Below are 17,342 nucleotides of genomic sequence, written 5' to 3' on the forward strand. Positions count from 1 at the left end.
CACACGCGCGAGAAACTGGCCTAAAATGGTCACTGAGAAGAGAACAAAGATCCTGAACATACCATATATCCTCTGCAACAATCCCCGAGCTGCCGAACTCCCGTACTACAGCAAAATCCACCAGGTTTTCGGCAAAAGGCGGAACCAAAATATTACAAGGGCGCCGCCATGTTGTCCGGCGCGGTGCATGACGGTCCGTTCTTCTGCTGGGCGGTACACCAGCGCCCCCTGGCGGCCGGCAGGGTGGTGTGCAGTGGCGAGTCTCTTGGCGTTCCAAATGTTTATCTGATGATGAGATTTTTCACATATTTGTAGCTTTGACGCCAAAATTCTATAATACTCCCTTTAATTTCTTAAACTGGTGTCGTGCAGTCGAAAATTTCACTGCGGCCAGTTGAACAGCAATTCTTTATGTTGGGAATCACAGTTTCTCTACAATCATTGTACAAAGCAGGCGTACACCTCCGTTCTCCGTTAACAGGCTGGAAATGTGCCTGCCCATGCCCACAGGGATATCGAACTCGGAGATTCGAGGACGAATCATTATCTTGAAAAGAAAACGGGGAGTAGTGTAACAGTCGGGTTCAAGTACCGCCTACCATCCTTGCCAATGAGCTCTGAGCTTTTGTGGCGACATCGGTAGCGTGCTTGTTTTGGGGAGCTTGGCTGGGAATCCCGGAAGCGAGCTTGGGGTAAAAACTGTTCTACTCGCCTGTAGTGTTTCATTAGGCCATGTTGATTTGATTATATGGATGACATCCGCGCTCGCACCAATTTTCGGCCATTTCCAAAAAAAAAAAAGTTTTCGACCACACAATAAATTGTGCAAAGCAGCTGTAAAATGAGCACAAATATTCCGTAGATTGAAAAAAAAGTATCAGAAAACAGATAACTAATGCCATAGAATGCCAAAAGGAATCTAAAGTAAAAGAATAAGATGTGAAAGGACAGAAAGAAAAAAAATCTATTGTTGGTTGGGGGAGGTACCAGTACAGAAAATTCAGGTCCAGAGGATCATTTCCAGGTCCGGACATGAACCTGGACCTGATTGTCTGTGGAAACTTGAGAACTGGCAATACTAAAAACAATGGTAATTGGTCAATTTTGCTACAAAGGAATCTGTTTGGTGGATTATTGGACTCCCACTGCATTTTAAAATCCCATCTCCATGTAATAAAGGCTAACTGTCTCTGTACCTTTGACTGTAGAAACTTGGTGCAATTGACTATAAACTCTACTTGACTTCGCTCTTGTTGTCTTCTTGGCCCCCCGGTTAGACCCCAAATGGCTGCCGACATAGTGTGTCCATTTTGTAATTGGCGAAACCTGTTCCTCTGTTGTTTTTTTCAGGTCTGTTTTTTTCGGATTGGTCCAAGAAGAAAAAAATGTTTTGCACCCGTATGGTGTACTGGTCCCTACACCTAACTGTTGGTATACCATACTATGTGTGTTTAGTCCTATGTTCAACCTTCCTGGCCACTTTGATTTCATACTGAAGGCAACTTTTTTTTTTGGCCAAACTTTTTTTTTATTCGCTCGCTCGCATCAGTTTTGGAGTTCCCGGAGGATGTCATCCATATAATCAAATCAACATGGCCTTACCCATGCACTTAAATTCGTTCTCGGTAGCGGCACTAATATAAGTTACGACTTGTGTGGGTCGCCACCATGGCTTGTAAATGTATATTATGTACACAAAACAACCAAAATCTCCAGCGGAAGTAATAATTTAACCTGTAAACGTTCCGCCACCCCTAACCTTATAGACCGTCTTCTGCCGACCTTCTGCTATGTCACTTGTAAACATGACCCTCAAGTATAACTGCTAGGATGTTTGGGTCATAGCGACGGGGAAATATGCGCAACTTCGCCCGAAAAATAGTGAATTTTTAACAAAAATGCCGCGGAAATATGGGGAGAAAAACGGGTTCGATGAAAGAGCTGGGCTGTCTACCTGGCCTGTCTACCTGGCCTGGCTATCACGTCAGGCTACTCAGATCCCCCCATTCATAGCCCCATCATATGGCACTCGGCTGATTGACAGGCATAGTAATTGCTAATCTCCAACCCTACCAGTGACCTGAGGCTGGCCTGTCAATGTGCACCACTGGCTGGGCCCTTCGGGAATGTGTCTGGGAGGCATTCCTTGCAGGAACACAAGTATATAATTACATGTACCTCCTTTTTCTCTATACTAGTATGCCATATTGACATATACAATCTCGGTCAGGTTTCTCCCCAGAATTTTTAGTATAGTGGAGAGACTGGCAAAAATAACCTGACGGTAAGATGATTATTTTTTGGAAATCTAATTTTATTTTCTGACAAGTTGAGACTTGAGATTGTAAAGTGTAAAGATTGTGAAGTAAATACGTTTGCACTGTTTAAGTGTTTTCATGAAAATGGGATCATTTTGCAATGACAGGTGTCAAGTTCTCCAAGAATAATTAATAGCAATTCCTTTAGCAATAGTGAAACGACTATTGTTTTGATAATCGCCCAGTCACAAGTTTTTGCAGCCAATGCTGATTGGAAAAGTGACACCGCTGACAAACATCTGTGAATTGTCATGAATTTTAGCAAACCTAACCAGGAAAATAGGAAGAAACACACTAAATTTTAAAAGTAGTAACGTTATAGTGGTGCTGGGCCAGGAACATAGTGGTTCCATCCTCTGGGGAGGACCCTGTTGGTAGCCAAAAAGCCTTTTAGAGGCTGTGGATTGTTATCCAGTGTACAATTTTGCAATTTTGGTGTCCAGGACAGAGCCAAATCCTCTCCTTCCACTACCAATAATCTCTCCAACCCCCTTGTATAATTGGATGGAGTGGGGAAAGTCCTGTATTACCAGCACAGCTTTTGTGACATGTCAAAGGATATGAACCCAGGACCTCTGTTTTCTAGGTCAAACATTTACCCAACACAACAAGGTAGGAGTCCGAGAAGATTGGCCAGGCAAGATCGCACCACAGGGGCATATATGAACAAACAAAATACTAACTAAGTAATTACTAGCTTGCAATTTTCAGACCAATCTAGTACATATACAAGTAATGCCATATTGCCGGAATAACGAGAAAACCTTACCGTTATAAAATCTTTTTACAAAATAGAATGATAAAGTCTAGAATGATAGAGCCTAGTCTAGAATATCATTCTATTACAAAATAGAATGATATTCTAGACTAGGTTTTATATAACGTGAAATCGGAGTCATCTGTTACTTTGCAAATACTTCATTTTAGGAATAGTCCTGACTAACAGCTTTTAGGAATACATGTAGCTTCAAAATTCGGATCTGGGACACCTCCCCATGATTATTACTACACACAGTGCTGGTACTTGTGTTCCTGCAAGGAATGCCTCCCAGACACATTCCCGAAGGGCCCAGCCAGTGGTGCACATGGACAGGCCAGCCTCAGGTCACTGGCAGGTTGGAGATTAGCAATTGCTATGCCTGTCAATCAGCTGAGTGCCATATGATGGGGCTATGAATGGGGGGATCTGAGTAGCCTGATGTGATAGCCAGGCCAGGTAGACAGCCCAGGTAGACAGCCCAGGTAGACAGCCCAGCTCTTTCATCAAACCCCTAAAGAATTTGCTACTTTCCGTTCGATAGTAAAATTCAACTACATTATGGGAGGCGAGAACCCTTACTTACAAATAGGCAAATATATCAAAGAATGTTTATACCGTAGAACCAATTATAGTGATAATGACACGCTAGACTCAATATGTTGACTTATTCATATCTATAGAATGATATTCATATATGTCTGTTTATATGTACTGTTAGTAATTGCTATAGACCTTACGAAAGTCACTGTACTTTTGTTGTGTCAATAAAGATGTCTATTTCTATTCCTTAGTTTAACTTTAACTTCTTTGTCTCTGGGGAACAACAGATGACCTTGAAACCAAATTGTCCACTCGCCTCGTTTTTTGTTCTTTTCATTGTTTCGTTCACTTAGTCATGCTAGTCCAACAAGCTCAACACTCGCCTCAACAAGTCCTATTAGTACCAAACATTCCAAAACAACTTCACACGTATCAACAACTTCACACTTTGGCAGTACAGACAGCGCTACTGTCATACGTTCAGTAGTTTCCACAGTGTCTGAATTTGTTTCTTGTGTTATATTATCTTTCCCGGATGAAGGTCTTTTGTTCTAACTTAGCCATAGTCTCTCATGTCCTTTGTGGCTTTTCTAACACAAGACTGGCCACCTTATCCTAGAAAGCCACTTTGTCCAAAACAAATGAGCTTTGAGATCAAAAGAATTTCCTTTCGGTTGTTTAAACCAAGTGTACTTTTGGGACTATTTAAGATAAAGGCTTGAAAATGCCAAATACAACCTGAACAACACATTGTTCACTTTGCATTCCTCAATTGTGTCCACAATTGCTATCAAATACAGTTTAAAACCAGGTGTCGTTTCTTCCATCACTCTCAATCTGAAGTGAAATGGATGCTCCCTTCCCTACACCCTAAACCTGGCGAAAAATTGATGGTCCCCATCATATCCCCTAATGCTTAAGTAAAATGGATGGTCCCTTCTTCCTGATACAAAATCTCGACTCGATAGAAAATTGATAATCCCTCTTTCCCATACCCTAAATACACGTGAACTGGATGGTCCCTCACTTCCCAGCCCCCACCCCCAAGTGAAACGAACTCTCTCCAATCCCTTAAAGTTTGTTAAATTGATGATCCCTAACTTTGATTGACATTGACTGTCCCTCTCTTTCCTCTCAAACTGTCCGACCCTCTTTACAGCCCCTAAATTGTGAAATAGATGGTTTCGCTCTCCAATCCCCTAACATTTAAGTGAATTGGATGGTCCCTCCCTTCCCAGACCCTTCACCAGATGAATGGTAAAATGAATGGTTACTCTATCCCATGTAATAGATATACGTGAAAAGTACGGCCCCTCCCCAACCCCTCAAATGAAATGAATGGTCCCTCTCTACTATCCCCAATATGTAAAATTCTGTCTTTCCCTTCCCAGCCTTAATTCTATACGGAATGAACGGTCCTTCTGTCCCATTCCCTTAAGTTTATGTCAAAAGGATGGTCCCTCCCTCCCATATGAAATGAACTATTCCTTAAAGTTTGTAAGTCGGATAATCTGCTCTGTGTAAATCCGTAACGTTTTAGGGCATGCCCTAGCTATGCGTCTAGTATGGAACATGACACAAGAAGTATGACAAAAAATGGATTTTACCATATTTTATTAGCCTCAAGCATTGCAGTTATGAAGTATTGGTATACGTTTTGTCTTGATTCTTTTGAAATTGCTACGAAAGTCTGAAGTAAAGTAGTTGCCAGCTAGCTACACAAATTGTGTCCATATCTTCACGCAGATATGTACAAAGTTTAAAAGCATCACAACCACTCTCTGTAAACACTATTGATGACTCCTGAAGCTTGATCCTTTTTAATTTCGCAGTCATGTTCTAGATTATAGATTAAGATACGTACCTTACATTCATCCAAGAGAGACAATAAAGCTGCATTTCTATGACTTGAAACTTAAAGACTGGAAGATTTTCAATGTTTATCAATCACCTACTTGATTACATATGGTTCTAGGCCAGGATACTCAACTGCCCCCTACAAGGTTTGGATTTTAAATGTACAAGTTTCAAAATGCTACGTTTTCCCTCCTGCAATTAATGCCTCAATATACATGGCTAAAATTAGTAGCACACCATAATCATTATACCGTAGAAGAAACATTCGTTCTTAACTGATCATCGTTCGCGTGACACCAAAAAATATGCAAATCCTAAAGAATTATAAACTACTACTATACTCACATGTTGTCCTATAATGTTCTAAGTAAACTTATTGCTTGCATAACACCAAATGATCTGCAAAGCCTTATGTATAACTCCTAGCTCCTGTTACAATTGCATGGCACCTTGCGAACTGAAACAGACAGACAAGTAATATGGCAGATAAAGATTCCAGACTTTCATTCTTGTTGCCTCTTGTGAACAATATGGTGTAGCGGGAACTGGAATGACATTGCGGTATATTGCTATGATTGTGATTACATGCTTTATAGTGAGGCTGAACATTATTGTTTCGACGATTACGTCTGGGATTTTCATTACAGCAAGGATTATAAAGCTGGGGATAATATGCAGATTATGGTTTTATGGTGCTGATGAGACTGATGGTTTTATGGTGCTGATGAGACGGTGATGGTTTTATGGTGGTGATGAGACGGTGATGGTTTTATGGTGCTGATGAGACTGATGGTTTTATGGTGCTGATGAGACTGATGGTTTTATGGTGCTGATGAGACTGATGGTTTTATGGTGCTGATGAGACGGTGATGGTTTTATGGTGCTGATGAGACGGTGATGGTTTTATGGTGCTGATGAGACGGTGATGGTTTTATGGTGGTGATGAGACGGTGATGGTTTTATGGTGCTGATGAGACTGATGGTTTTATGGTGCTGATGAGACTGATGGTTTTATGGTGCTGATGGGACGGTGATGGTTTTATGGTGCTGATGAGACATTGATAGTTTTATGGTGCTGTTGAAACTTTGATTTTTTTAAATTTCTGCTGAGACATTGATGGCTTCTCTCGTACCACTGACCTTCTGTAGACATGATGGGATCGCGGTGATTTTCTAGTGATGATGGGACCACTGTGATTTTGTAATGCTGGTGGGACCTCGGCAATATTGTAGAGATGATGGAACAACGGTGATTTTTAATTGATGATAGAACCATGGTGATTTTGTAGACCTAATGGTACCATGGCATATTTGTAGTGATGATTGCACCATGGAAATTTTGTAGACATTGGTGCTGATGGGACCATTGTGATTTTGTAATGCTTGTGGGACCACGTTAATATTGTAGAGATGATGGGAGCACGGTATTTTTGAAGTGATGATTGGATGACGGTGATTATGTAGTGCTGATGAGAAAAAGTTGGATTTACAGTTCTGATGAGGTGTCAGTGTTGATGGTGATGATGGGATCTCGGTCCTTTTATGCTGCTGCTGAGATCACTGTGGTTTTGTAGTAGTTGTGAGCCATCGGTGGTTTTATAGTCACTATGAGACGACGGTAACGGGGTTTGATGGGCTGATGACACATTGTTGCTTGTATTGCACGGATGAGATGGCAATGGTTTTACTGTCCCGATTCTAAGGCTATTGGTGGCTACAGCTACAATGAAGTAGCTGTAGCCACTAGTAATGTAGTTGGCAATAATAGTCATTAATTACTTTTGAAAGTAAGCAAATGGAAGTGCTAGTCCTAATCACTTGTCCTGAAACTCGAATGTTGGTGCGGCGTTTGGCCCAATCTCAGGATTTCCATTTGGGTCTATTGGCGTCTGCACAAGCCTTTTGCCCCAACCTGTAAGTGACGACATCATGCCCATACAGTCCGTCTTCATCTTGTCTGGGTTTCCATTGAAAGCTTCATGGATGCACTTCAGCAGGCCTGTGTAGATCTTGTTGAAGTTGTCAGAATATTTGCGAGCCTGCGATTCTGGAGGATAACTCTCGGTTTGAGGGTTAGATATTGACGGCCAGACACCATCTTCAAAGAAAGGCACGAGTCGTCCAACGAAGCTGAATGTCTTCTTACAAGGTATGTCTTCATCGCATGGGAAGAAGTTGTCAAAACACTGTCCCATTGATGTGTCGTCTGGGTCTGTTTCTCTCAGCCTCCGTCCATGCACCACCTCAGCAAACTTGAAGTAATGTGAAATCTCATTCCTTTTATCAAACGGGGCGCAAGGGTCGCTCCCTTCGCCCTCGGTAGCGATGTCTATTATCGCATCTAATGCGCTCCTAAGGTCAGTCACTGCATATGGGGAACTGTCATTACTGCCAAGCCATTGGGCACTCGTTATTTGCTTCTTACTTTCTCCTGTAAATATCGTAACTCCATTCTCTCCTGCATTCCTCTCCAGTTTGGCCATGGGGTAGAGGATCTGATAGATGTAGATGGCGCCGATGGTCTGAGGCCTCGTCGTTGTCTTTTCACACAACTTGCAGATTTCCCTAGCAATGTCGTTAGGGTTGTCATCACTGTATCTTATTATACGTTTTCTTTGAGTGCGAAGATACTGAACCACTTCAGAATCCGTTATTGTACAGTCTGGCCTCTCTATCCCCTGGAAAACGGTTCGAATGTGGTTCAAAGAGCATCTCGCGAGCTTTACCACAAGACCAGGGTTGGCTCCCCCTGGAAGTGCTGCTGGATAGGACGGTACTATAGACCGATGGTTCAATTTTGGCGCACCCCCAATCGCGTTCAGGAGGTTGGAGACCAGAGCCATATGTTTCATCTCATCGACAACAACACTTTTGATCAGGGCGGCCACCTCTCTGTTGTAGCCATCTTTTATCGAGAACAGCGCACTCAGGTAGGGAGGAATAGTAGACAGCTCTAGTTGGAGAGCAATCTGGAGGGTCCGTTTTAGATCATCTAAGGTGTCCGTGATCGTACCCAACAGTGGGTTGTCTAACCATGATAAAATCATCTTTCGTTTTTGCGGGGACAGGTCCCTGGTCACAGGCATGTAGTTGGAGTGAGCTACTGGGAGATCATTAAGAGCATGTCTGAGTAATTTCAATTTTCCAGTAACATCCTCGTAGCTTGCAAGGTTGATCATTGGCTTCATGACGGGATAGAGGTTGGCGTACTGTTGGAATATCGGGTAGACATGTTCGTACCAGGTTACCTCACCAGGAGTGAAGGTGAACTCTGAATACAGGTGGATTGATACCGTTAAGTCCTGAACCTTGAATTCTGTCCCATCATCACCTTTCTTGGCCATTATATCATAGAAGTATACCTGGCCATCAAGCTGCTTTCCCCCCCTAGGTTCACCAGGATTACTGGACCGGAATGTAATCGTGGAAATACCGTCGTTGCCGGATGGTTCAGTGCTGCTGATAACTATTGCTGGACTCGAGTCGAATAGAGGAAAGAACACGATGGATATCTGATCAGCAGACCTGCCATACTGGAAAGTGCGAAACCTCATTGTCCAGTCACTGTTGGGCTCTTTTCGCATAACATGGTTGTCGACAGCCTCGACGAACAAGCCATCTTGTCTTTCCTTCAACACTGGCTCGCAGTGCGTTGGGGACATTCCTTGTACGACCGCTAATGGGGTGTTCTTAATTGTTTCAATTACCGTGTCTGTCACTGAAAGGTAAGTGATGCCTGCAGTCCTCTGAAACCAGTCGTCTCCACCGAGTGTGATTTTTCCCAGGTTGTATTTCTCGTTGTCCAGAAGTTCGCGTCCTCGCGTCGTTCCTTTGTACTGAATAAGGTACAGAGGTCCACCTGATGATTCGACTACGTTACCTTTAATGTCGAACTTCATGCTGTTGGCAAAGTCCAATACTACATTCTTCGTGAGGCTGTCAACATAGAATGGCACGTGACCACGCCCTTCAATACCTTCATTAGCCCACAGCATTCTTTTGTATGGACCATAAGGCAGAGGATTCTCTGACACAACTGCAGAAATGGTCCCAACCACACGGCCATACGGAAAGTCGGGAGACTTTGGGTCCACTATCATGTTGCGGACGTTGAGTTTGGCGTGCAACTGAAATCCACGTTCACAACGAAGGGACTTTACCTGCTGTATGAACGTGGACCTTCTTGATAGAAGCCCGTTGGTCCACTCCACATTCTGTAAGGTCGACAAAAAGACTGCAGAAAACCTGGTACTAATATACACTGTCCCGCAGTCCGATCCTTCACAGGCGTTGTGCATGTGGTTGAATGACCGGGGTTTGAGGTCCCCTTTGAAGAACCCATCCACGCCTATTACGAGGCCCCATATCTCAGATTGTACTTGATTGTCTGTATCCAGATCGACGAGCTTGCCTGCGGTTGTGCTGTCTGAACCTGGATAATCAACGTAGCTTCATTTAGGCATTTTTGTGCTAAATGAGTAAATTAAATACGAGCACTGTGGGTAAGGCCATGTTGATTTGATTAAATTGATGACATCCACGTGGGATGACATCCAGCAATTTTCGGTCAAAAATGAAGAACCAAAAGACTGTAAATCGTACAACAGCTGCAAAATGAGCAAACACATACCGTAGATTGCAAAAGAATATCGAAAAATCGAATACTAATGTCACAGAATGCCAATGTCAATTCCAAGGTGTGTTTAGTCATTTGTGCGAAATTCCTGACCACTTAGTCTTAGATTTCATGCTTTCATAATGAAGGCAGCTTTTTTTGGGTCAAACTAATCAAGTCAACTTGGCCTAATGAAGGAAAAGTGTAAACTCAAGGTTTTTTTTGCTTCCACCTTAGGTTAGTGGCAAAACCAACAATAAAACGTTTTATAAGCAAAAACAGTAAGGATGCCAAAACCCGATTTGGCTCATATTTTGCACAGTAATTAGACTTGGCCGACAATCCTCAACAAAGCATTCTGTCAGCTCAAGACCCATTGTGGCCCATTTGTACAATTTTGAGGAGCTGTAAATCTCAAAGTGTACAATATTTTTGCTTGAAATCTATCACATGTATAGATACATAAAATAGCTATTAGTTGAATTCTTGCAAAATTTGTCTGAGTCAGCTAGGGACATTCTCAATTGCACGTTAATTGAACCACTAATTTCTTTAGACGGGATAACACGGGTGTGGTTATCTTGAGCTCAACTCAGTCACTCATAAAATCCTGAACAACAAATTCAAATACTTCAATCTCAAGAAAACATATGCCTTTACCTTTGTGCCAAATTTCAACTCATTCGATGTAAAGATGAGGCTGCTATAAAACCGGTGGCATTACTTTTTGAACGCCCCTCGAAGGAAACTTTTCCCAATTTCGAAAAAATGTAATTTTTTTTCTAATTTTGAAATACAAAGTCTAAGACAATGCTATAGTTTATTTTTCCTGTCAAGTGCAAACCTTTGTATGGTCGATTAATTGTATGCTTGAAAGTTTATGTGTTTCACCTTGCCGTGTGGCTGTCCCAAAAAGCAGTCCACGCTTTACAAGTATCCTCAACTTCAATTACGGTGCAAATCGTGAGCCAAATCAATTTTTTAAAACTATTGTTTGATCCTTAGATCTTGCAATGTTGATGGATAGATTAATCATACCGATGGTGATTGAACGGAAAGCTTAGTCAAAAGATATGGGACATTAGAATCTTAAAAAGGAAGGCGTGAACAAACGTAGTCCCAACAGAAATGTTGATAACAACCTATATTCTACCAATCCTTCCTGAAACTGAGACCACCAGCGTACAGCATTATCATAATAATTACAAAATGGTGATATTTCATTCATGCAAAGGGATAATTCTGAATATCCTACATTCGCAAGGATGTCTTTTGAAATCGCGGACATAAATATTACCTATCAATCAATCAATCTTTATTACGCGACAAGTGTACGGGTACAATACCTATGATCGGTTGACCGACAATAGGGTCGTTTTCGACACAGTGTCCGTCCTTGAGGCAGACTTTCGTCACTTTACAGTCGACCAACCGGAAATCATTACTTCCTTTGGGGTTGAAGTGAGGATTGTGCATGGGGTCAAACTTGTGGATGTCGAAATTTGACCAGTCGTTGTTGTAAGTTGAGACGTCAGCAAGAAATCTCCCAGCAAAGTTCAAACGCAGTATAGCTGCAGGAATAACATCACATGTATATAGGCATAATCAATGATGCACAAATTCTGGATAAGCATAAGGGTGTTCAATATGTTTCCTCCACACAGAATCGATCCTGGATTAGAGAAAAGACTACCTAGTATATAAACCATCCGACTGAGATGATCCATAATTAACCGATGAAAAACCATAAACTGCCTCATTGACTATTCATTAAAGTGCGACATGGTGGATCCCACAAAAATTGATATCTACGTCAAGTACAACGTTCAAGAGTACAAACAGATAAATTGCGACTGACAAAAGGACAACGATTGACTGGAGTTAATGCATATAAAGATTTCTTGTAAGTACCTCTGATTGTACGGTGTTTGCGATAGGTCTAGAGTCCATAGATAGACGGACACAATGTTTGGTGGTGGTTTTAATTTCATTTTGCAGACAGGTTGATTTATTTAATTTGTAGCCTCATTTGATTAGCCTTTACACATTTGCTGTATGTTTATCGTTATTTCATTATTTCATTATAAAGGGTGAACACTGACACCACCGCGCTGCCTGGTGGATAAACAGGACAAAAAGTCAGAGGCAAAAAACACTCAGTGACAAATTTGTTCTTGTCGCCTCCCTTACACAAAACTGTCTTTTTATCTTCGCCAAGAAGATAATGTTTTCTGTTACATGGGTCTGTATGTAGGTCAACAGCATATAACTCGAGAAATTGTGAATGAATCTTTTTGACTTTTGGTAGGTGTGTAGCGGTTGTGGAAAGGCATGCCTAGTTCGAAAACGGTTTACCTGGCGTTTGCCTACAGTACAGCAGCGAGCTTGGTTTGTTTTTTGCGGTTTGTTTTGGGCACCATAAGTCGAAATATAACTGGGGGATTTTCACGATATTTGGTAGGTGTCTAGCGGTTGTGGAGAGGATTGTCAAGTGCGAGAATGATTTAGCCAACTTTTACCTATGGTGCTGTAGCTGGCTTTGTACGTAAGTGCGTTTTTTTGTATACAAGATAACTCGAGATGTTGTTGATGGATGTTAATGATATTTGGTGGATAGGTAGGGGTCACAAAAAGAAAGGTCAAGTTCGATGATGGACCATCTAGCGGCTTGCTAAGATACTGCAGTGGAACTTTCATTTTTTTATATGTCGCGTTCTGGACATGCTGTGCTCATGATTTTTAAGTGGTCGATAGCTCTTGGGGCAGAGTGTAAGTGCTGTGAGTTTGGGCCTCCTACCGGCCTTTTTTGGAATTGCAGGCGCCCGGTTTCCTTTCAAAATTTGGACGAGAAATTCTCGAGAACGTGTTGACGGATCGTCATGATTTTTGGTCTGTAGATAGAATGAGTGATGACTTACATAATGAAATACTAATTATGCAAATCAACATATAATTTGCATAATTACTGAAGAAAGTGTAGAACTCTCCTGCATCACATTATAAGACCTGATTTGGGGGACAGTTTTGGTTGGTAATTAGGTCAGGTAAACAAGCACTTGTTAGCCGGGTGTGATGTTTATTTTTCAAAGAAATGTAGAAGCCCTGGGGTCATGGAAAAGTGTGTTGTGGTTCTGTGTCCTTGTTTATGAATAAGCTTTAATCACATTGAACTAGTGGGAGTCAGTTGGGATGGATAAAAGGGAATTTTCAACCGCTATATACACGCTTTCATGCAGCCGTTTACTTATGGCAGCTACTCTCACTGGTAATACATGACTGAGACCTTGAGGTCTTTCTTTGATAAAGGCACTCCCCATAATAAGCCTTGATTATTTGGCGAAGGTATGTGTTCCGTGGAACTGTAGTTTTCTACTCCAGTCTTTTTCAAAATTCAAATTCGCGTGAAATCGCGTGACGCAATCGGTTAGGTGTTTGACCTAGACCCCAGAGGTAACAGGTTCGAAACCGCTGATTTGTCCCGATGTTGTTCCCTCGGGAAAGGCAATTTACACGAGTTTCACTCAGGTGAAAATGAGTACCTAGCTTCGGTTAGGACGTCCCTCTGTTAAATGGAGGTCTTTTCACGCGGGGTCTTGTGTCAAGCCCAGCCTGCAGCTGCGGGTGTCCATACGAAACTATTTCACACTACCTTTTGCACTGCCCTACCTATAATTACCAGCGCTCAGTTCTCATCGGCAAACTCTCTGGGTTACTTGTACATATACTTGATTTCCACAGCCTTGCAAATAATGCCAAAGAAATGTTGATTTTACAAGGTAGTTCTTTCTGCTCCTTCAATGTCAATTGCAGAATTATAGAAGCAACACATGAGTACATTGCAACAACAAATCGTTTTTAGATTCAAGTATAATTTCTTTGTTTTAGTTTTCTACTCCAGTAAGGGAGATCGACTCACGCACACTGTTCATACATATGTAATTATCTATTTATTATTGTCCTGTATAATTTATTATTTTCAATTCTTGTATAAGTGGCGGCGTTAATATAAGTTGAATGTAACTTGAGTCCGCCGTCACTTAGTCCTCGTCCATTTATTTGTATTTTTACACGTATTTCAATAAAGAAAAAAAAAATGGAGGTCGCGTTATTGAAGAGAGCCACACCTCGAGCACGGTAAAGATCCCACCACACTTATCGAAAAGAGTAGGGGTCCTTCCCGGTGTGAGTGGTTCAGAACCTATAGTCCTTTGGCCGCCGATGGGGCAGCTACTGTCGTATTGAGGTCACCTGAGTGGCGCCGAATGGCAGCTCGCTCCAGATTTAGCCCCGCCTATTGTAACGTCCTCGCAATTCAGCCCCTCGCTGCGAAGAGAGAGTAGTCGGCCCACCCAATAACTAAATGACTAATCAAATACGTCCATTGACCTTCCGGACACGTCAACAAGGTGATCTTTTTAATTCTTCCACCTTTCGAAATCGCAATTGTCTATTCAATCAGCAAGGACACAATCATCAACCAGATAAATCTGCAGCAGGCATGGAAAGTATTGTACTTAGAAAGTACGGTAAATTAATGACTCGTCTCCGTTACTCTCCAATAGAATAAAACGAAAAAAAACCATTCACGGATTCGGCTGCGCATGCACGGGTCAAAGGTGAAGGCCCTTGAGACGCAGGTCGAGGCAAGAAATGTTTGATTGACCTTTGATCTGCGCATGTGCAGTTGGATTTATGATTGGACTTATGCTATAAGTAACTGCAAAAAAGAGCGTAAACTTACCAGAGGAACTGGTGGGTTCAGTTTCAACTTCGTCTTCATCGCGTTCACAGGAGTCGTCAATGGAGCCTAAAGTGAAGAGTAACATCGATTCTTCAGGGGTTTTTTTTCTCAGATTAAATGGAAATGCTACATACATGAAAAACTCACTAATAAGCAACTATAATTCAAGATCTGCCATACGTCAAGGAGGAAATAACGACAATGATAATGATACGGACAACCCATTGCATCAAACACCTCAATATTACAGCATTCAAACTAGTACTCTGGGAATCCATACTTTGACGACCTCATACATTCATGAAAAATGATATTTACATTTACCATTTAAATTTACCAACGGACCTCCAAAAAACCCAAAACATTTTGGTCATACATAAAAGGCCTGAAGAGATACCTTGTCGGGGTAGCCACTCTAAAGGTGGGGAGTACCATTATTAGTGACAGTGAGAAAAAAACAGAAGCACTCAGTTTACAGTTTAAAAGTGTATTCACAGAAGAAGACACCACAGACATGCCATCCCTCGGGCACCCCTGCACCCCTCCTATGGAACAAATAGAAATTTCTACTTATGGTGTTAAAAAAATGTTGCAAGGCCTCAATCCCTCCAAAGCATCCGGGCCCGATCAAATACCTCCTTGGTTCCTCAAAATGACAGCCAGTGAAATCGCACCTGTTTTAACCAACATTTTCCAACAATCGCTTGACACAGGAGAAATCCCCAAAGACTGGAGAGATGCAAATATATGCGCCATTTTCAAAAAGGGAGATAGAGCGGTCCCCAGTAAACACAGACCTGTTTCACTCACCTGTATTTCCTGTAAGCTACTGGAACACATTATCCATAGCCATATCATGAAACACTTTTAGTAGAAGGCCACAATATACTAACGGACTACCAGCATTACTCTCCAAGCAGAGGTTTAGGCTCCGGCTGTTTTTTAACGTTTTTTTAGTCGTTTTTATCGGGCTTTCTATTTTGTCATTTTTTTTCGTTGTGTCCGGACACTGCTTGGAGAGTATACCAGCATGGTTTCAGAGCAAAGCGATCCACAGAAACACAGCTTATTTTAACAGTTCACGACATAGTTGGGACACTAAACAATAAAAGACATGTACACTAGTGGATCTAACAATACTTTATTTCACTAAATCCTTCGACAAAGTCCCACATAGCAGACTCATATCAAAACTGGAGTTCTATGGAATTGAAGGTACTACATTAAACTGGCTGAATGCTTTCCTGACGAATAGAGAGCAAACGGTAGTGGTGGAAGGGAAGGCCTCAGCTCCAGTTAAAGTAGCGTCGGGAGTTCCACAAGGGACTGTCCTGGGACCATTGCTCTTCCTCTTGTACATAAACGACTTGCCAGACCGGCTCGATTCAAATGTGAGGTTATTCGCCAATGATTGTCTGTTATATATAGAGGTATCCACACAAAATGATTCACAAGTTCTTCAGAAAGATCTGAACACCCTGCAAGAATGGCAAAGGAAATGGCTTATGCAGTTCAATCCTGATAAGTGCCATATCATGCACATAACAAACAAACGAACACCAAATGTGTCCCCTTACCAGTTTTGTGGTCAGACATTAGAAACCACAAAAACCCACCCATACCTGGGTGTTATATTAACAACTGGGCTGAAGTGGGGTGTCCATGTTGACAAAATAACAACCAAGGCTAAACAGACATTGGAGTAATCAAACGCAACCTGTGGGCATGCCCAACCAGGGTAAAATCACTTGCATACACGACACTGGTAAGACCTAACCTTGAATATGCTGCAACAGTATGGGATCCGTATACAACAGAGAAAGACAAAGATAAACTGGAAAGGGTACAGAACCAAGCTGCCCGATTCTGTACAAACAACTACAACAGGGATTCTAGTGTTACCAAAATGAAAACAGATTTGCAGTGGATGTCACTTGAAGGCAGAAGAAAATGTCCAGACTTTCCATGATGTACAAAATGACCAATAAACTGGTGGACGTACCAACTGATAAGTATCTAATACCAGCTCAAAAAAGAACAAGAAACAGTCTTATGCCTTCAAGTACCAGAGTTACCAACCTAGGATTGATGTGTTCAAAAATTCGTACTTTCCCAGAACTATCGTAGAGTGGAATTTGTTATCACCAAGTACAGTAGGGGCATCTTCTCTGGGTAGTTTTAAAGAACGCTTGCAGATAGATGTGCAAAAGCTAGGTGTGACGGGTCGTTCGGTGTAATATAACCAGCTGCTGCCGCTGTTACATTCATTAAAGTCGTTACGAAAAAAAATGAAATTTATTAATTACACTATAACAAATTCTTAATCATTTTTTGCATAATATGTATCTAATTGAGTACAGCATTCTGAAACTACCGGCATGCTTAGAATGATGGAAATCCATCGTTCATTTCTTCTGTTATCGTCTTTACAATATCTTGACAAAAAGACCACTGCAGTTCCAAAATTAAATGTTAGGTTGAACGCTACAACCGCAAGTGACCCCGCAGACG

The 17,342-nt window shown here is 41.7% G+C and overlaps 1 protein-coding gene across 3 annotated transcripts in view; it reads right to left on the reverse strand.

Annotated features, from left to right (window-relative positions):
* Positions 1-7,287: 7,287 nt before the first annotated feature.
* Positions 7,288-17,342, reverse strand: part of LOC118419733 — a 40,972-nt gene continuing 30,917 nt past the window's right edge. For all 3 annotated transcript variants that reach the window (XM_035826272.1, XM_035826273.1, XM_035826274.1), the window contains 3 exons: positions 14,832-14,897; positions 11,437-11,661; positions 7,288-9,907 (listed from right to left, as the gene is read on the reverse strand). In XM_035826272.1, the coding sequence (XP_035682165.1) occupies positions 7,290-9,907; positions 11,437-11,661; positions 14,832-14,897 (2,909 nt within the window). In that variant the 3' untranslated portion in view covers positions 7,288-7,289. The remainder of the gene's footprint in view (positions 9,908-11,436; positions 11,662-14,831; positions 14,898-17,342) is intronic.

Source organism: Branchiostoma floridae, chromosome 7 (genome assembly GCF_000003815.2).
Source record: "Branchiostoma floridae strain S238N-H82 chromosome 7, Bfl_VNyyK, whole genome shotgun sequence".
Classification (NCBI taxonomy): domain Eukaryota; kingdom Metazoa; phylum Chordata; class Leptocardii; order Amphioxiformes; family Branchiostomatidae; genus Branchiostoma; species Branchiostoma floridae.